The sequence below is a fragment of the Monodon monoceros genome, unplaced genomic scaffold (assembly GCF_005190385.1).
Source record: "Monodon monoceros isolate NGI ecotype Baffin Bay Population unplaced genomic scaffold, NGI_Narwhal_1 Super_Scaffold_9, whole genome shotgun sequence".
NCBI lineage: Eukaryota > Metazoa > Chordata > Mammalia > Artiodactyla > Monodontidae > Monodon > Monodon monoceros.
Window position 1 is genome coordinate 43,094,993 of NW_021703786.1, and position 19,333 is coordinate 43,114,325.

A 19,333-nucleotide genomic window follows, 5' to 3' on the forward strand; every position below is an offset into this window, starting at 1 on the left:
AGGTAGTCATGCTGAAAGCAGGAGACTGAAGTGCCAGAGGGGACTTTGTGATGTGAACAGAGGCAGAGGCTATTTAAATATTTGAAGAGTTTCCCCTTGTGACCTAAAGTTGGGAAGCCCTATTTCTGCTGCCTAGTGCAGAATGGCTTCTTGCAGTCCTTATCATGTCCTGATATTTTGCAAGTCAGACTCATCATCGTCTTCTCTGTGTGGTCTGGGGCTCTCAGAGGCCACAGTGCTTTGCGGTAATTTAAGATGGTTTCGTTAGTTGGAGCTTGGTAATAAAAAAGGCAAAGCTGAGGGTTATTCTGCACGAACCAGTTAGCATCACAATGGCTTAAGGGCTTTGACCCCACCCAGGAATAACATTTTTCAGAAACATTTCCCTGGTCTCAAGGGAGAAGAAACAGGGAGTGTGGTGACTATCTCAGGACCCCTGGCCCTCTCTCTGCATGGCTGGAAACTTTCTCAAAGCACGTGTTCAACAGTAATATCTAATATGTAAGATGACACATCTTTCTCATGATATTACACACCTTGGTTCAACGAATACCTCTTGAATGCTAATTATGGGCCAGGAGATGCGTTCAGTGCTGACAATGTAAATGGTGAAAATAACACAGTCTTTACAGAGGGTTATAATTATATCAGTGTTGTTTTATTTCCTAAGCTGGGCAGTAGGTATTTAATCCTTATCTTTTGTACCTCTGGATTATTTCATAACAAAAAATGAACCAACAACAGACAACACGGTCTCTGCCTTTCATAAGTTTCCAAGGTCGTTTCAGTACAATGGCGGTGTGTGCAGCCACTGCATGTTAGAGAAACACAGAGGGATGTGCCTCATTCCTCGCGGTGACAGTGGGTTAGTGAAGACTTCCCAGAGGGATAACATCCAAGATAGGTCTTGTACTATGGGTAGAAGTTAATCCAGAGAAAGAAGGAGAAGGGCATGAGGTTCAAAAGGAACGGCGCGAGCCAGTAAGGGTGTCAGGAGGCAGTCCAGTGTGTTATTTCAAGGAGGTGGGAATTACTAGATCATAGTGGGGAGGTAAGCTAGTGAGGAAGGAAGGAAGCAGGTCCAAGGCAGCTGGGTTTTTTTTGTTTGTTTGTTTGTTTTCTGTACAAAACAGCTTATCGTGCATTCACTTAGGAGCTGATGAAGGAATTATACTTTGATAGACCTTTTTGGAAGCAGTGAGGGGAATGGATGGGGGTGGGCCTCCCTGAGAGGTAGGGAGGTGAGTTAAGAAGTGTCTGCAATGTAAGCTTTTATATGTAGAATGGATAAACAACAAGGTCCTATTCTATAGCACAGAGAACTATATTCAACATCCTGTGATAAACCATAATGGAAAAGGACATATATAAAAAAGAATATATATAACTGGATCACTTTGCTGTATGGCAGTAATTAACACAACACTGTCAATCAGCTATACTTCAATAAAATAAAAAAAAAAGAAGTGTCTGCATTTGTTGAAGCAGAAGATGAAAAGGTCAGTGGCAGTCATGACAGAAGAGCGGGTTCAGAAATAGTTAGGGGTCAAATTGGTGGCAACTGATTATCTCTTGGACATAGGTGATGAGGGAGAGGAGGGAGGGAGAGGTTAGTAATGTAGGAGAATGCACAGAGACATAGTCTCAAGTAACTTGTGTGAGAGTTTAGTACCACATGAAGAAAAGAAAAGCTGTTACTCAAGCATCTTTTTGCATTACGCTCTGGGCATTTCTGTGTGGCAGCTGGAAGCAACCAGGTGCTGGTTTAAATTTCCATGGTTTATGGTTTGGGGACGCATGCGGTAAACAGATCCCCTGAGACCACAAAGTATGCTTAGGAGGTCTGATGCATGCTTAATGGCTTCTCTTTTGTCGTCTTTGCCATCTTTGCCACATCTCTTTTGCCACTTTGTCTTTTTTCCTTTCAGGGAAACTGGGCCAGAACATAATTTGTGTAAAGCATAGATGGGCTATCAGGGAATCCAGTTCTAGATGCTCATGGGAGGAGAACAATCCAATGCCAAGACTGTTACAAATATTTCCAGACTCCACATTCTCATGTGATGTGTACAGATCCCTAACATGTCAATCCTGCATCTAATCCTAAAGCACCTGGAAGATGAGAGGATCTTTTCATGTTTTACATTCCAAGAGGAGATTTGGCCCAAATGTAATAAGGACAGTCTGTTTCAGAGATGGAGAGGCATATGGCTTTACAAGAGAGGGGACTCAGTTGGTTATCAACTATTCCAATAGACCACATAGAGGTTACTGACTGGAACATGGAAGCTTAATAAATGGTTTTGAATACACAAATAGATGCAAAGTGATCTAGTCTGAGCCAGGGAAGAGAAATATTAATTTTTGGAGTGAACAGTTAAGCCTTTTGAAAAGCAAAAAGGAAATCCCACATAAGGAAATCCCAACATAAGATCCCAAAGTAAAATGAAGTATGAAATCTGGCAGAGTAAGGAGAGGAAAAGACACCACACCTGGAGCAGACTAGTTCTTCTTAGCTGGGACTGCAGTAAAATGGGCTTTCTGGAACGCTGGAAACCTGGAGGCAGGTGTGCTGTACCAAAAAACCAGGAAAGGGTTCTATTTTCTCCCTTTAGACTAGGATGGGCCTGTGCTGATGCTGAGTTTGCTTGAAGGAGGACCAAGAGAGAACAAATGTTGTGAGAGTTTTTAAATACCTGCTTTTGACGGCCAGTGTACATTCTTCAGGAATTATTATACAGGGCAACAAGGACATAGCAAGAATTGAACTTTTCAGACTCAGCAAGGGCCAACATTTCATGCATAGTTTCACCAGAAGCTTCATGAGCCCCATTAAGGACTCTGGTAGCCAAAGGAAGTGACTGAAAGATAGGCTTCATTCACTCTGATTTAGGTGGCCACCCTGCTTCTTATACAATTATGTTGCTTTTGCTAAGAAACTTGATTTAATTTTTTAACTTTGAGTGGAGGATTTCTTACTGTCAGTCTGTAACCAATCTGAGATGCAAGTGGCATAATGATGGGTTCTGAAATGTTTGGGTGGTGTCAGAGGTGGGTTTTATGTGCTGAATTACCAATACAGTTTGATTCTGGAAATGGTGTCAGGAAACCAAGGGATGAAACAATGAGCTAAAGAAGTGTGGGAGGAAAGCAGAGAGCCTATGGCACGAGATCATGAGGTCACTGAGGAAGATGTCTTGGGGGAGTGTTGAATCAGTGGAATTCGCTCACTGTACCTTATCTTCAACCTAATAGGATTTGTAGATGACTAGAGAGGGATGAGCTAATGACAAGGTAGCCCAATGTATAGTTTCCTAGTCTCTACTGTGTTATCCAAGAATGCAGTGATTGCACAACCCCATAAAATTGAAAAACTAAGTGGATGGGGAGGCTCTGAGGAATCTCTGTAGCTCTGCCTGGACTGGCAGTCAGTTAATTTCTAGCCAGAAATTATCTAACAGGGAAAATCAGAACTCAGATACGCTCAATTCTCCCTGTCAAAATGGTTAAGATAAAAGGGATGAAGATTAGAAAAGTATTACTTTTAATTGTAGCTCCATTTTAACATGTGTGTGTAAATCCTGTTTTTGTATAGAAGCCTTAAAAATGTGAGTTTGAAATTCCATGACTTTGAAGCACACTGATTGCATTAAGTTTTCACTGGGCAGGGCTTCAAAAATTCATCTGAACTTGAAACAAGTTGTTTTCTAAATGAAAAATTAAAAATACTTAATTGAGGAATAAAATTTCAATTGGTAAAAGTGTAACATCATTTGTGTCTCAGACGTTATTATAGGAGAAGGTGACCTGGCTGGATTGGAGCCAAATGAGATACAGGGTGAGGCTGGCAACATGCCTGGCATCTCCAAAGCTATAAGTCTTTGGAAGCACAATTTTACCTTTTTTGATTGTTTTAGAAATTAGACTTTAGGGCACAGCTTCAGGGTGGGAGGACAGTTGGACCCGTCTCTCATTATTTGGTAAAATAACAAAAGGTGAGGCAGTGTTGTAGGTGAAATACTGTTGTAGAAGGTGGTGGGATGTTAAAAAGACAGTATTTAAGAAAAGGACAATTTGTTGGATTGGAGGAGAAAAGGTATAAGAGTTAGTAGGCAAATTCCTGGATATGAAACTAACTTAAATAGGGCAGCTTGGGAAAGGAACGAGAGTGTGGGATCAGGGTTATGGTTGGAGCCATCAGTCCCAACCTGATGCGACTCTGGTCCTCATCAGGAGGAAACTGAAGGTTGCTCACAGAGCCTGCTAGTGTATGGTCTGGACCAAAGACCAGTGGCTCGTCATGGAAGTGATAGTAAAATGGCCTGGGGTACAAGGGCACAAAGTTTGAAGCAGTCAATGATTCTGAAGCAGTAAAGTTCCTAGAGATTGCATGGAAAGAGCCATCCTGAAATATATATGACATGGAATACACTTTGGAGAAGTATATTGTGATCACGGTCCTTTGACTTCATAAACTAAAGAGGATTTAGTCAGAGAGCCAGGAGGTGAACTGTAGAGAAACAGGCTTTCTGAAATGGAAATCTGGAAGCAGAAATTTTGTTCAGAACATCTGTGCACTGACTATTTTATTAGCCCAGATAAGAGGTGGTTTTATAGATGCTAAATTTGGGTTAAGAGTCAGGAAATCATATTCTCCTTTTAATTAATATAAATATACATACACCCCAAATTTCTGAAAATGCATAATTTTTATACTATATTGTTTTATCTTCTTGGGTATATATACATATATATATCTCTTGTGTATGTTTATGTATATTTATATATACATATATGTATATACATATATGTGTATACTTAAACTTTTTTTTCTAGAATGGTTGGCATAAGTCCTGAATCCCTAAAAAAATAAGGGCAGCAAAGTATCAATAACTGAACTTTCCACTGAAGTCCTGTCTTGCACTGATAGTGTCACAGGGAAGTTGAGACAGCCTTTGTCACGTTCTTTGTAATCTAAGAAAAATTCATAAAGTTCTGAATCCTTGATTAATTAAATCGGCAACCTAACCTTGCCCTCTTGGGTAAGTTCTGTGTGTGCAGGTACTCTGTGTGTGTATCTTGCTGCTAATGCCTTCCCTCCCTGAAATACTGAACACATCCCAGTTTCTCTCCGTCTTGGGTGTGGGGAGGGAACAGCACCTGCTCTCTGGACTCAGCAGATCTGCAGGCCCTCACCTACTTTCCCCCTATTGTCATATCTAGTCCCACTAAGAAAGTCATAAGACTGCTATCTGTTTTGCATGTAAGGAGAATAAAAGACAGCAGGCCCAGCAGCAATCCTAGAAGGACCTTGATGAACCAGTTCTCCGCTGTGTCAGTTTTCTCCCTCATTTCTATGACCTCGCTCTTCTGACCTAGAACAAAATCTCCACCTTGGAATGACTCCAACTCCAGCAGGAATTGGTTAGAGACATTCAAGTGCAGAGAGTCTCTTACCAGATGCCAAGAGGTCATTAATGAGCACAAGGAACTTCTCATCAGCTACTTGGGCGTCTGTCATGAGAAACACGGTGCTGAGATTCTTTACCCCGGCTTTCAGGCACAAGCTGGCCAGGTCCGCCTGCAGAAACAACGTCAGAGATATCTGAGAAGAGGGCTTTCCTGATAAGAGACCAGCAATGGGAGGGAGGGAGGAGTGCTATCTTGCACTCACAGGCCGGAAAATATGCCTCATTCCCAGGCCTCGATCCCAATAGAGGTGGGCAAGTAGAATAAATAATGATGATCTTTAATTCATACAACCACTGTGGCTCCTGAATTAGCTTCTAGAGCTCCTGCTTTGTGCAAACAGGTAACAGCTTTCCAAAGGACAGAGATGTTCCCCTGTTCATCTGTGTTACTTATATCATCATACAGATGAATGGCTTGCCCCGGGAGGCAAGTGATTGCTCTTGGTCCTGACAGAAGAGTCATGTACTTGGGCCTCCTGGCCTAGGGGATGAATATATCATATAGTAGCAGAGTCTTATGTCCTTATGGCTAGCCCCAGCAAAGACTTTTGCTGTTAAAAAATATATTGGGGAACGTACACACACACACTCACACATACGCACACACAATCATTTGGTAGGAACTTACATCCATTCAAAACTATAGGTAGATGAAGTTTGGGGCTAGGATGCCAGGCCCTGAATTTTTCCAGCTTGGTCACTCTTGGTTCCTTTGATGCATCCCTTTCTCGAAGCTCAGCCATTGGTCCGTAATCTTAGTCATCTCTCTCTCACACGACTCAAAGCTCATTCTATATCAGCCTCATACATTTCCTTATAGCAGAGCTTCCTTTGTGTCCAAATAATTCCCCTTTGACATTAATAAACTTCCTTTTAGATCAGTGGTTCTCAACCAACGCATTTACAGAATCACTTAAGACAGTGTTTCCCAGCTCTCCTTAGAATCACCCAGGTTACTTTCAACTGTCCTGATGCCCAGGCCAATCCCCAGAACAGTTAAGTCAGGATTTCTTGGGGGTGGGATGCAGGCATCACTATTATTTGAAGGGGATTCCAGTACATGGCCAAGGTTGAGAACCAGTGTCTTAGATCATTCTGTAAATGCATGATTCTCATGAGCACTATCTTGTCTTTTCTTTTTTGGAAGCACTAAAGATTGACCTGATGTGAACCTGGAGTATGACCTTAGATGCGGCCAATCGCAAGAGGCTGAGCTGTGGTTTCAGAGCAGCAGTGAGCCTGACCAGCTGAGAGATTATGAAGTCAGGTGGACGGGTCTGGCTCTGTGCAGGCTGGAATTCTCCCAGGGACAGCAAGAGCAGCATCTTGATGGAAATGACCTCACGACTCCCTACTGGGCCTCTATTGTTGGCCATGGATCAAAACAGGGGGCTGGACAAAGTGACCTCTGAGGGTCGTATTTAATGCCTTTCTCCACTTTCAGGGCGTGCACTGTGACTCCTAAGTGCCTTACGTCTCTTCATGTCACTGAAGGTCCCAGCGGCTGGTGGTTACTGAACCCATCCTTTAATACATGCAACTCTTATAAAACTTGGGCAGTATTCCTTCTGTCTGCTAGGGCCGCTGGAGAGCTGTGTGCTGAATTTGATGTAGATGTGCTTCCGATTTGGGTGAGAGCTGAGGCTCTACAGATGCACCTAAGGCAGCTGAGGTCTCCCAGATGCAGACCTTGGGAAGGTCGGTGTTCTCAGGGTCGAAGCACCCCCAGTCACCAGCCCAGAGTCTAAGAAGAAGGTGGACAGGTAATGAAGGGGAGATTCTGGGCGAGGGAGCTGGAGAGCTAATGCAGGGCGACAGGGAGTCGTCGGCAGCCGGGGAGAGACAGAGCCTCCCGCCCGCAGCTGCCCGGCCCCCTACCTTGAAGTCAGGAGTCTGGTAGCCTCTCCGCAGCATGATCTGGAATACATCCATGGAGCTGATGAAAGCCGCGAGCCTTGTCAGACTCTGCTTGCCACTCCCCCCTACGCCAACCAGCAGAGCGTTTCCCCGCGGGCACTCCAAGATGCGATTGATGCGGCAGCTGAGGGAGGGAAGCAGAGGCACAGGTTTTGATCAGACTTCCCTCCGTGAGGAGCAGGTGTAATGGTCCGGGTGGGGACTGGAGCCCTCCTTGCAGGCACATCCTGGGCTGAGCTTGGGAAGAGGGCGTTAAATTGTCCCCAAACCTCGCCTCACCTCTTGCCTGAGTGGACTGAGGTCGCCCTGTTCTGCTTTAAGCCAAAGTCTCTGGTGAAGCAGTGGTGGTGGAGGAAGAGCCCAAGGCAGCCAGGCAGGATTGGAGGGCATGTGTGATGCTGACAGGAGGGACCTGGGTTTATAGGTCTAATTATGGCCGCAGGGTAAGTTCCTAGTAAGACACTTTTCACGACTTTCGATAAATACTGAAAAACTGGCCCCCAGAATGGTGGCATCAATTTCTTCTTGGGTAGAAGTGATCACAAATTGACTCTATGATACTGGAGGGTGAGAATATGTTAGACTGTGCTAGTCGAATGTGCAAGTTAAGCCAGTGTATCTGGGGATAACATAACCAGTGATGAAGCTGCTGTGGAGGGCTTGTATGTCACTAAATTTATGTAGTGACATTTTATTTCCCTAAATACTCAGAAGGTATTTACTGACTACTTTTAGCTCTTTTTATGATTTTACTTTTTCGTTTATAATTATTTAGTTGTGATACTCTGTCTTGTATCAGACAGGTGTACACTCCTCTTGCTCCCTTATTAAACCATGGTTTCTAGACATCTGAAGAGCGTGTATACTCATCTTGTTTTCTCTGTAGTGCTAGCACATTAAAGGCATTCAAGAAATTTTTGTGAAATGTAAGCGGAGCGCCCCAGACCTGATACTCAGCATCGCATTTGAGGTGAGGTAGGTGCGAGGCACCATCTGCTTCGTGCTGCTTCGTGTCTACGTGAGACGGTGCCTGGCTACGACGATAAAAGGAGGAAATACGGCGCTAAGATATCCAGGTCCTCCCTTCAGATTCAAAAAAAGAGGGGACAGGAATGAATTACTGAGGAGAGAGGCAGGCATGGGGGAGGAGAAGTCCAAGTAGGTTCTGCGGGCCACCCGACACCCAGCTCTATTCTGGAAGGCCTGAACTCAGCTTAGCATGGTCCATGCTATTCAATATCTACATGGAAATGCATCATTAGTGCTGAAGTTTCCAAAGAAGGAATGGTTAAGTCTGCAACTGTCAGCACTGGATTCCAGCTGGGGATTCATTAACAACCTCTGACGAGGGCAAAGGACTCTGCATTTAAATTACAGAATCTAAAAAGAAGATCAATATTCTAAAGGATTCCTGGGCCAGAAAACCAAGGCAGTCAGAGTTAAGCCCATTACTGAGTTTCTGGGAGATTAAAAACAAAAGCTGAAAATGTACCACAGCACAGCTGGAGGAAGCTGGCTTATTGAAGACTAAACACACACACACACACACACACACACACACACACACACACACAGACACACACGCAAACACACACACATGCACGAGAACCAATAAGATGCACAAAAGAAGGGGCACAAGAGAAGTACATCTGAAGTTCATTTTTTTGTTAATAAACGTGAAGCGATCCTAAGAGAAAAAAGAGGAGGCAGAAAAACACACATCGGAATGAAAAAACAAAGAAAAAGGTAGACGGAGATAATGCCAAAAGCAGGGGGAAAGATCTAGTGTGAAGCTTTCAGAAAAAGTAGAACGAGAATGTGCTGAAATGGTGAAGGAAGTCAGTAGGAGAGCAAATGGTGCTTTTAGGGAAAGAAAACAACAGCGCAAAGATAAAGATTAACACCATGGACCGCTTAGTAAGTGCGAAGCACTTGTCATGGAGGAGGAAACTGAGGCTTGGAGAAGTTGTGTCCTTCACAAAGCACCACCGCCAATTAGTGACAGAATGAGGATTAGAACTTGGGCCTGGCCCTTGGGGCTCCTGGGAGAGCGCGTACAGACTCGTCGGGGCACTGTGTGGAGTGACGCCGACAGCTTAGTCACCTGTGTTTCTCACCGGGCTGTTCGGCATTCCGTTTTCTGGTATAGGAGGGGAATGCTTCTGCTTTCTCTGCGGGTAGAGGCAACAAAGAGGATCAAGGAGCCCCCGGGAGGGGAGGGAAGGGCAGTGCAAGAAGGAAGTCATGGGACATTGATATTTTAAAACAAACGTATAGGAAATTATACATCCAGATACATTTTATTCTTCCAAATTGTCCCCCTCAAGGCAGTTCATTATTCCAGTTATTTTGCCATTGCTAATGCAGCTCAGGTTTCTCTTTGGAAACTATCTTCAGAGTCTGGTTAGGAGCCTCAGGAGAAAAGCCAGTTTTCATCGTCTTATTTTTTCCTTAAGAACAGTATTAGGCAGTTTGATCACCCATGCTGGAAACCACATTGACTGAATCACTTGCTATTCTCCCAATTACGTTTACCCTGAAAAGACAAGGATTTTCTTCAATTCCAAGACTATGACACAGGCTCTGGTAGCTCTTAGAGAGGAGGGAAAATACTCCCTGAAGTTTCACCAGATTAGTGAACAAACACCCTAAAACCCTTATTACTGACCATCTACCATGCACCAGACGCTGTCCAAGGTACCGGGGATTCAGCAGTGAGCAAGAGAGTCTGTGTGTTCAAGGAGTTTACACTGGATTAGGGGAATGTATGAAGCATTGTAGTGTGATGGTCCTGAGCGGACACTCTGCATGAGTGTTGGCTTTGGCTTACCTCTTCCTGGGGTGTGTGTGATGCTGGACAAATTCCCTCATCTCTCTGGGTATCAGTTCCCTTACTTATAATATAGGGATAATAGTAGACCTGACTTTCTTCAAGGTGTTTGCGAAGCCCAAGAGAATTGATGCAGGCAGAACACCGTGCACCAGCCCGTGGTGAGCTGTGTTCAGTGCGGGTCTCACATGTCAGATCCAATGCCGCCTCCTTGGTGAAGCCTCCCTCACCACCCTATTTACAACTGCACGTACCTCCAAGGACTCTCTATCCCTTTTACCTTTCTGTTTTCCTCTGTATCATTTATCCTATATGATGTGCTAAGAAATTTTACTGAGTACCTGCTATGTTCCAGGCACTGTCCTAGGTATTGGGGATGTAGCAGTGAATAAGACAAAGATCCCTACACTCATACTAAGACCATCTAATCAATAAATAGGTGTTGGATGGATGGACGGATGGCTGTATACAAATTAACAGAGTGATTAATCATGACAAATGTAGCAGGGGAGTCAAATAGTACAAGGTAAGGACACAGCAGTGACAACCGACTTTAGCCAGAGGTTGGTCTGTGGTGACTTTTATAAGAGCTTCTTTGTTCAAGTGGTAAGAAATGGACCAAGGAACAGATGAGAAGCAAGAAAGTATGAAAAGTAAAGGCAACCCTTCTGATGAGTTTTTTTTTGAATAGGAGCTGAGAAACAGGGGTAGGGGGTGAAAGAGATATAAGAGTCAAGGAATAGTTTATTCTTTTTTGGATAAATGATAACATGGCATGTTTGTATGCTGATATGTATGATCCAGAAATGAATGAACTGATGATGGGGAAGAGGGAAGAGAAGGAAAGAGAAAAGAGGAGAGAGGGAATTCCCTGGCAGTCCAGTGGTTAGGACTTGGTGCTTTCACTGCTGAGGGTGTGGGTTCAATCCCTAGTCAGGGAACTAAGATCCCACAAGTGGTGAGGCACAGCCCCCCAAAAAAAGAAGAGAGGGAAGAGGGAGGGAAGGATCATTGCAGGAGGGAGTAAAGTCACTGAGAAGGTGACAGGAGATGGGAACCAGGGCACACGTGGAGGGTTTGGCCTCAGGTAGGCACAAGGATGGTTCCTTAGCTGAAATAGTACAGAAGGCAGGACTTGTGGGTGGGATGCAGGTGGGATACAGAGAGGCTGTTCGATCTGATGCCAGGGAGATGAGAGAATTGTCTTCTGGCTGCTTTCATTATCTCAGCAAAATTGTGCTCAATTGGGAATAAAGAGAGGGGAGAGATGTTAGAAGCTTGAGAAGAGGAGAGAAAGGTGTGATGCAGTCATCACACAAAGGGGAAGACAGCAATCTGCCCAGGGTCATAGAGGAGAGTTTCTAGCAAAGTTGAGGGCCCACTTGAAATTTGTGGCTGACAATCGCAAGAAAATCAAGTCAACATGATGATGGTTTTTCTTCAATAATCTCCACATGTCTAGGGGCAGGTGTGGAGAAAGAAGATAGTGAGGTTTAGCTAGAGTAGAGCTTTGTCACATGGATGCAATGACAGGAAAGTTAGGGGAGCTTGTACTGGGTGATGGAGTCTATGGTGGTCGAGGAAAGTAAAGACATGGTGGACAGAAGGATAAAGGAGTTTGAGAAAGTAGGTGGTTCCATGAAATGAAGTCTTGATGAAGTTTGAGAATAGCTGGAATGTATTTATTTGCAACAAAATGGATGGACCTTGAGGGCATTATGCTAAGTGAAATAAGACAGAGAACGGTAAATACTGTATTATCTGCCTTATACGTGGAATCCAATAAAACCGAACACACAGAAACAGGTCAGATTTGTGGTTGCCAGAGGTGGGTGGAGGAATTAGGTGATGGGGTCAAAAAGCATGAACTTCCAGTTATAAGATAAGTAAGTTTTGGAGATGTAATGTACAACACGATGACTGTAATTAACAATACTCTATTGTGTATTTGAGAGTTGATCTGAAAGACTCTCATAACAAGGAAAATAACTATGTCAGGTGATGGTTGTTAGCTAACCTTATGGTGGTAACATTTTGCAATATATACTTAAATCATTACGTTTTACACCTTAAATGTATACAATGTTATATGTCAGTTGTATCTCAGTAAAACTGGGAAATAAGTATAGCTGGAATAAAAACTAGAGCAGGTTAGTGGAGGGGTAGGAGAGACAAATGAGTGGGATGTTTGAATTTGAGATTTTGGGTGTGGGTTCGTTATTGATGACAGAACTTCTAGGCCAGGAACACGTGAGTGAGTCGCTGAGGTGGGATGTAAGGAACATCGCTGGAGCTAAGGAGGCCAAGGAACAGAAAGACCAGGCGACACACAGATGCCAGGAATGAAGAAAGGGGTGGCTGAGGAGAGAAAGTGGTCCAAGCACTGAGGTAGGTGGTAAATGATGGGGAGCAACGGGATGTCAGCAGATGACAGTGACAAGGAGGGGTGATGAGTAGGGATGTCCAGGTACTTGTGCTTCAAAAGAACTGGGGTTCATAAACGATAAAAGGAGAAATGGTTTAAATATGCCACTGGGGTGGGGTGGGGGAGAAGGAGGGTCTGTACCTCTCTCTAGGCTCTGGGGTGTATAGAATGGGGAAGAAAAAAACTGCTTTCCTCAATGCAGGGTTCAGTTAGGTTTCAGTTAGAATTCATCAGTGTGGAAGTTCAGAGAAGTTGAAGATAAAGTGGATTTTGCTGTTGGAGACTCTGGGTAGCAGGGGGCAGGGTGGAGAGATTGTAGAAGGCAGGAGGAGTGGTCAATGCACCTCAGATGGGGAATATGAAGAACAGTATAGGATTAGCATCAGTGTGAGTATAAACTACCTGGGAGGCTTGGTGACTGCTCTCCATGGTTCACTTGATAGCAGCAAGACTCAAAAAGAGAGTTAATTGGTGAAACATGTGCACTTAAAACCTTCCATCTCACTGGACTAGTATGAGTTGGGAGTGCAGGTCCTGAGCTGCTCGGTGCCTTATTTTATGACCTCCCATTTTCCCTTGGTGTCACCATGATCAGGCCCAGGACTTAAATGGCAGACAAGGAAATAAATCCAGCTCCTCCCAAGTTCATCATGATGCTGCCCCGGCTATAGCCAGTGGCAGAAGCCACAGCTGCTGCTCTACCAGCCGCCATCTTGACCTTCATGGCAGAAGCAGTAGCTGCTTTCCCGTTTCATCAAAGTGTCATCAAGTGTCCAAATGAGACCCCTGACACTGGGAAGAGGAGACAGCTGAGGAAAGGCACGATGAGAAGCACACTTACACATGGCGCATCGCGTCCTCGAAGAGAACCAGGTCCATCACTGTGTTGACTTTGTTGTGGTTCTCCAGGGCCTCCACCAGAGTCTGGGTCAAAAGTTCCCACGATTGTACAGGCATGTACTTGGGCTCCCCGATACCATTTGCAAAATGGCAATACATGTTCAGGCTTTGGGTCTGTTCCACTGTCTCTTTGAGATCCTGGTGATGAGACACAGGGACAGGGACCCTCCTTAGTGACTCTCAGTTCTGGTTCCACACAGAGTGGAGACACCTCATTTGCATTTTCTCTCTGAGCATGCTCTAAAAATTATCAGTGCTGCTTCCAACACTTCCTTTTTTCTTGAGAAGCCCTTAAAATGTGTATGTTTAACATTCATTTACGACGTATGAGAAGTCACAGATGATGTTGGTTATTCCTTGTGGGCTGAGGATGGGACATGGAAGGTGGGAGGTGCCCTTCCCTCACGTACAGTGAGAGCCCTGTCCGAGCAGAGCAGTGGAGGGGACACACGGGTGCATTTCCCTCCGCAGGGGCTCTTTCACTAGGATTGGGTTGCACCAGTCCTTGGCCCAATGGCCTCACCTCTCCCACATCCATTCAGACAGGTCTTGCTTCCCAACCCATAGCAGTGTCATAGAACATCCTTTTCTATTTCCTGTGAGACTGCACACTATAGGTTGCCAGCCCCAACGTTATAGGCTCAACCCAGAGGGCTTGGTTTCTGAAAAATCTGCCATGAGCCGTCCTTAGGTGACTGATTCGTTTATGGGAACAATGCTAATATTAAAACATTGACAGCAGAACCCCCATTTATAAAACATTTTTAAAGATTTGGGCTTATTGTGTGTCAGCCCTTGCCCACAGGACAGACCTCAGCATGTTTAATAAATACCCAGTAAAACTCAACTGACTTAAAAGATAGGGGGGTCTATGTCTCTTCACTACCAGTCTATCCTTTAAGTTTCCAAGAGGCAGCTAATTTTTTTTTTAAATTCAGAAAGGAACTATTTACTTATCAAACGCAAATGTTTGAGACTTCAAGAGGTGGAGATTGTAGAGGAATTGAGTCCAAGAAAGAATAGGTTTGCTAATGCGTAAGTAGGAATTTATGCCAGCATGAACAATTGTCCCCACCTGCTGTTCTTTTCTAAGGTTCAGAATGGAGGATCCACCTGGGAAGGGGGAAATCAGCATGCTATTCAACAGCAGAGGCATTACCCAGGGCATACGTCACTGTAGGGTTAGTCTTGTGAGCCCAGGGGACAAGATGCATCAAACCTAATGGAGGGAGGGAAAGTGAGGATAACAGTGACATCTACAAGAAGCCAGGACTGCTGCTTGGTTATAAGATGAAAGAAGTAGAAAGAGTTAAATATCAAAGAGTTATTATATTTTGAAGGTGGTTTCAGGGCCATAGAAAACCTTTAAACTATGCTGGCTTTGCTAGATAGTAACAACAAATGTCCAGACATTTGGATAAGATTTAATGTGATGCAGGAGAGCCATTCTTGCTGGTTGAGGAAAACATGTGGGAAAGGGATATGGGAATACATCTACCTAGTTTGAAAATGGGCTAATATACCGGGAAGCAGTTCCGATGGCAGTCAATTTACACTAATGATCTGGCAGAAGAACAACGAAAGTGCAGTTCTGAAAAGCCTGGTCTACAAAGACTCTCTGATGAACAAAACAAGGCTCTGATTTTATGATCACAGCCAGATGTGTAGAAGGAAGAGAGAAAACCAACCCACCCAGTGAATCAAAGATTTCTTAATAGTGATGTTGTATCATATAATGGCCACAAATAAGAGAACTTTAAGCTTTTAACGGTGGAAACAGGACTGTATCAATTCCGTGTTGGAAATTTGGCAACTTTTCTCTTTTTTATTGAAGTATAGTTGATTTACAACATTGTGTTAATTTCTGCTGTACGGCAAAGTGATTCAGTTATATATATATATATATATATATATATATATATACACACACACACATACATTCTTTTTTAAAAATATTCTTTTCCATTATGGTTTATCATAGAATAGTGAATACAGTTCTCTGTGCTGTACAGTAGGACCTTGTTGTTTATCCATTCTATATATAATAGTTCGCATCTGCTAATCCCAAATTCCCAATCCACCCCTTCCCCAACCCTCTCCTCCTTGACAAACGCAAGTCTGTTCTCTATGTTCATGATTCTGTTTCTGTTTCATAGATAGGTTCATTTGTGTCATATTTTAGATTCCACATATAAGTGATATCGTATGGTATTTGTTTTTCTCTTTCTGACTGACTTCACTTAGTATGATAATCTCTAGTTCCATCCACGTTACTTCAAGTGGCATTATTTCATTCTTTTTTATGGCTGAGTATAGGCAACTTTTCTTTAATACCAATGCAAAGATTTGGTGTAGCCAGGGTGCTTCAGATTGGCATTTTAAATGTTGTTGGGGAAGGATGATGGCAGTATTAATTATATCTAGGTCTATGATCAAAAGGATGTGTTCTTAGTAGACAGACCCACGTAGGAACTTCTATTTCAAAGACTGAATGTTGTTATTCTAAAGTGCTAGCTCAGACCAACTTAAGAAGACAGTCAGGGCTCATGTGCAGAGCTAACAATGAACACACAAATTGGCAAATTCTACGATGCTCACAGACAGGCAGCTATGATGTGAGAGTGCTGAACATCAGGCCATTTAAAAAGGATGGGACAAGTGGAGGAATTTAGGGTGTTTGGACTAGTAAAGAGAAGACTGAGATAAGTTACTTAAAATGCTGTCCAAACATTCAAAAAGCTGTCATATAGGTTGGAATAAACTGTATATATCTTCAGAGGTGGACCCAGAATCTTATCAGGAAAAAATATGGAGCTAAACCTAACAAGGTGAGCATAGGGACAGTGTGGTATATTTAAATACAAGATTTGATTATTCTAAGTTCAAGAGAGGATAGATAAGCAGTATGTGTGGAAAATCTGGTGCTCTGTTCAACAGAAAGCTCACTGTTAGTTGTGGGGTAATTTTGACACTAAGAAATGTCATAAGATCTTAGGCTGTGTTAACATATACCTGTACTCTCCTGGGTATATTCTATCAATCATTCATTCTTCAAATTATTACCAGGTTTTATGTAGGGAAAAGAGTTTTAGGGTCCAATATGTTTGGGAAACGATGCACGAATCAGGCTTATTCAAGATTTTCAGGGCTTTAATGTGCTGAATGTACTGTATATTTCCAAGAGAGGGCTATAATATGAAGTACTTTCTCATATATCTTGCACAATGGAATACTACTCAGCCATGAAAAAGAATGAAGTAATGCCACTTGCACCAACATGGATGGAACTAGAGATTATCACGCTAAGTGAAGTAAGTCAGAAAGAGAAAGACAAATACCATATGGTATCACTTATATGTGGAATCTAAAATATGACACAAATGAACTTACTTAACGAAACAGAAACAGACTCACAGACATAGGGAACAGACTTGTGGTTGCCAAGGGGGAGGGTGGTGGGGAGGGATGGATTGGGAGTTTGGGATTAGCAGATGCAAACTATTATATATAGGATGGATAAACAGTAAGGTCCTACTGTAGAGCACAGAGAACTATGTTCAATATCCTGTGATAAACCATAGTAGAAAAGAATATAAAAAACTGAATCACTTTGCTATACTGCAAAAATTAACACAACATTGTAAATCAACTAAACTTCAATTTAAAAAATTAAAAACAATAAAATGTTATGGGGATAGGAAAAATATGAAGTACTTTCTCAACTTATTTCATCATGGATACCTTCTTTCCAAGGAGTATATTGTGGTACAACTGTTTAGCAAGACACATTTTGGCAAACACAGTTAACAAAAATTATAGTATATAAGAAGAGGGGAATGATGGTCTTGATTTTGGTCAGACCCCACTTGGGTTGTGTGATGAAAGTCAGACACCATGATTTCAGAGGGGAGAACTGATGGAAGAGTAATACAGATGATGTCAAATTGCTTTGGGTTTGGAAATAAGTCTTGTCAGAAACGGCTAACAGAACAGAGGCTCTTTGGCCTGGAAAAGCGAAGACCAAGGAAGGACAAGATAAATGGTCTTAAAATATCTGAAGGTTTGTCATGTAGACCTAGGATTAGTAGACAGGGAAATGAATTTCAGAGAATTATTTAAATAAATCTCCAGTCTTTAAAGTTGTTCCAAAGGTTCCAAATTTCAAAATCGTTCTAAATTTCCAGCCATTTGCCATTCCAAAGTGGCTGCCTTTGGAAAGACAGGATAGTGTATTTCCAAGGATGCTGGTGCATTATCTGGGATGACCAATCTGAGCAATGGTACTGAGAGGCATTAATATAGGACGAGGATTGGATCAGATGGGCTGCACAGACCTCACAACACTGAGATTCTATGATTAATGTGTGTCTCTTCTTGCTCCAGCAGTTTTCACTTAGGCAAAATAATGACAGATTTTATTTCCTTATCTAATCCTGATCTTCTTCAATTTATGGGCTAGATTTTTATCATTTGGGTGATCACTTGCATAATCATGATTATTTTTCAAATGTAAATATAAATTCACAGGGTAATACTCACATCAAAAATTTTCTTGATCACTTCTGCTTGGATCTTATCAAAAAGATCAAGGTCCTTCTCTTCCACCATCTTATCCCGATAAACCCGATTTGATTCGTGCAGATAGAGCTTTACTAGGTCCTGTGTGGATTTTACACATTCCACAGAGGAGAAGAGAATGCCCTTTAAGGAGAATAAACAGCAACAAAAAATAACATGAATAGCAATTTAAAACTACAACAGTTACAATTGATAGGAGCCAGTATGTGACAGGTACTGAACTAGATGTTTTGCCAGAAAAAGCTCATTTAACCATCCGTGATGCTACAAAGTAATTTTTACAATAGTCATTCTGTATAATGTGAAGTTTGGGATTCAGAAAGACAGGAAGCATGCCCAATGTCATAAGGTAAGTGGCCTTAGTTCAAAACCACACAGTTTTGAAACCAGGTCTATCTGACCTGAGAGCCTGGAATTTCAACCACTACTTTCCAAATCACCACAGTGAGAGGTGAGGCTGCTTCTCTGCTGTATTTCTCTTCTACAAGTACCACTTTGAAAACTAATCTGGGTGATGATTGCTTATGTAAAATCAGAACGATGACATAGGGCTGGAATGAATATAGCTAACCTTCGCAGGCCAGTAATCCATTTATTCATCTCTAGTAAGTTCTCCTTCTTATATACCTCAGGGATTGTTCCAAATATTTACTCTTCTTTTCAAATTTGTCACCTCTCTGTTACTATTAGCCAGTGTCCTATCCCTCTTTTTCAAGGAAAAATGGAGACCACTGAGATTAGAGCCTTTCGATGACTTCAGATCCTATAACTTCAAGCTCATCGATGCTTTGTTTGCCCTCATTGCTTTCTTTCTTGTCTTACAAGAAAAGGGGTCCTTTAATTGTTCCTCATTATGGACAGAATAATGCTCAGATTCATCCATGTGGCATAAAGATCTGGACATAATAAGACTACCAGTCTGCTTCCTCATCACACTTACCATCACTTCCCATAAAATCTAGATTTCAGTTTCACAAACTGCAAATTATTTTCTAACCCCGAATACTTTTGTGCCTCCATGCCTTCTGCTTTACTTCCTTGGCTCGTCTTTCAAGATCTAGCTCCACTGCTCTCTGCTGAAGTATTCCAGGGCATCTCCTCTCCTGTCCAACAACATCCCTCTGATGTGCCCCACATAACCCTTTATATATAAATCTCTATTAATATAGAAGAATTATAAGTTTCTAAAATTACTTTTCTTTGTGCAGGTTT

At 42.6% G+C, this 19,333-nt stretch overlaps 1 protein-coding gene across 1 annotated transcript in view; it reads right to left on the minus strand.

Annotated features, from left to right (window-relative positions):
• Positions 1 to 19,333, minus strand: part of DNAH9 (dynein axonemal heavy chain 9) — a 301,339-nt gene that overhangs the window by 109,580 nt on the left and 172,426 nt on the right. Inside the window, exons 42-45 of the mRNA XM_029211821.1 lie at positions 18,083 to 18,244; positions 13,485 to 13,681; positions 7,350 to 7,512; positions 5,458 to 5,581 (exon numbers count right to left, since the gene is read on the minus strand). Of these exons, the coding sequence (XP_029067654.1) occupies positions 5,458 to 5,581; positions 7,350 to 7,512; positions 13,485 to 13,681; positions 18,083 to 18,244 (646 nt within the window). The remainder of the gene's footprint in view (positions 1 to 5,457; positions 5,582 to 7,349; positions 7,513 to 13,484; positions 13,682 to 18,082; positions 18,245 to 19,333) is intronic.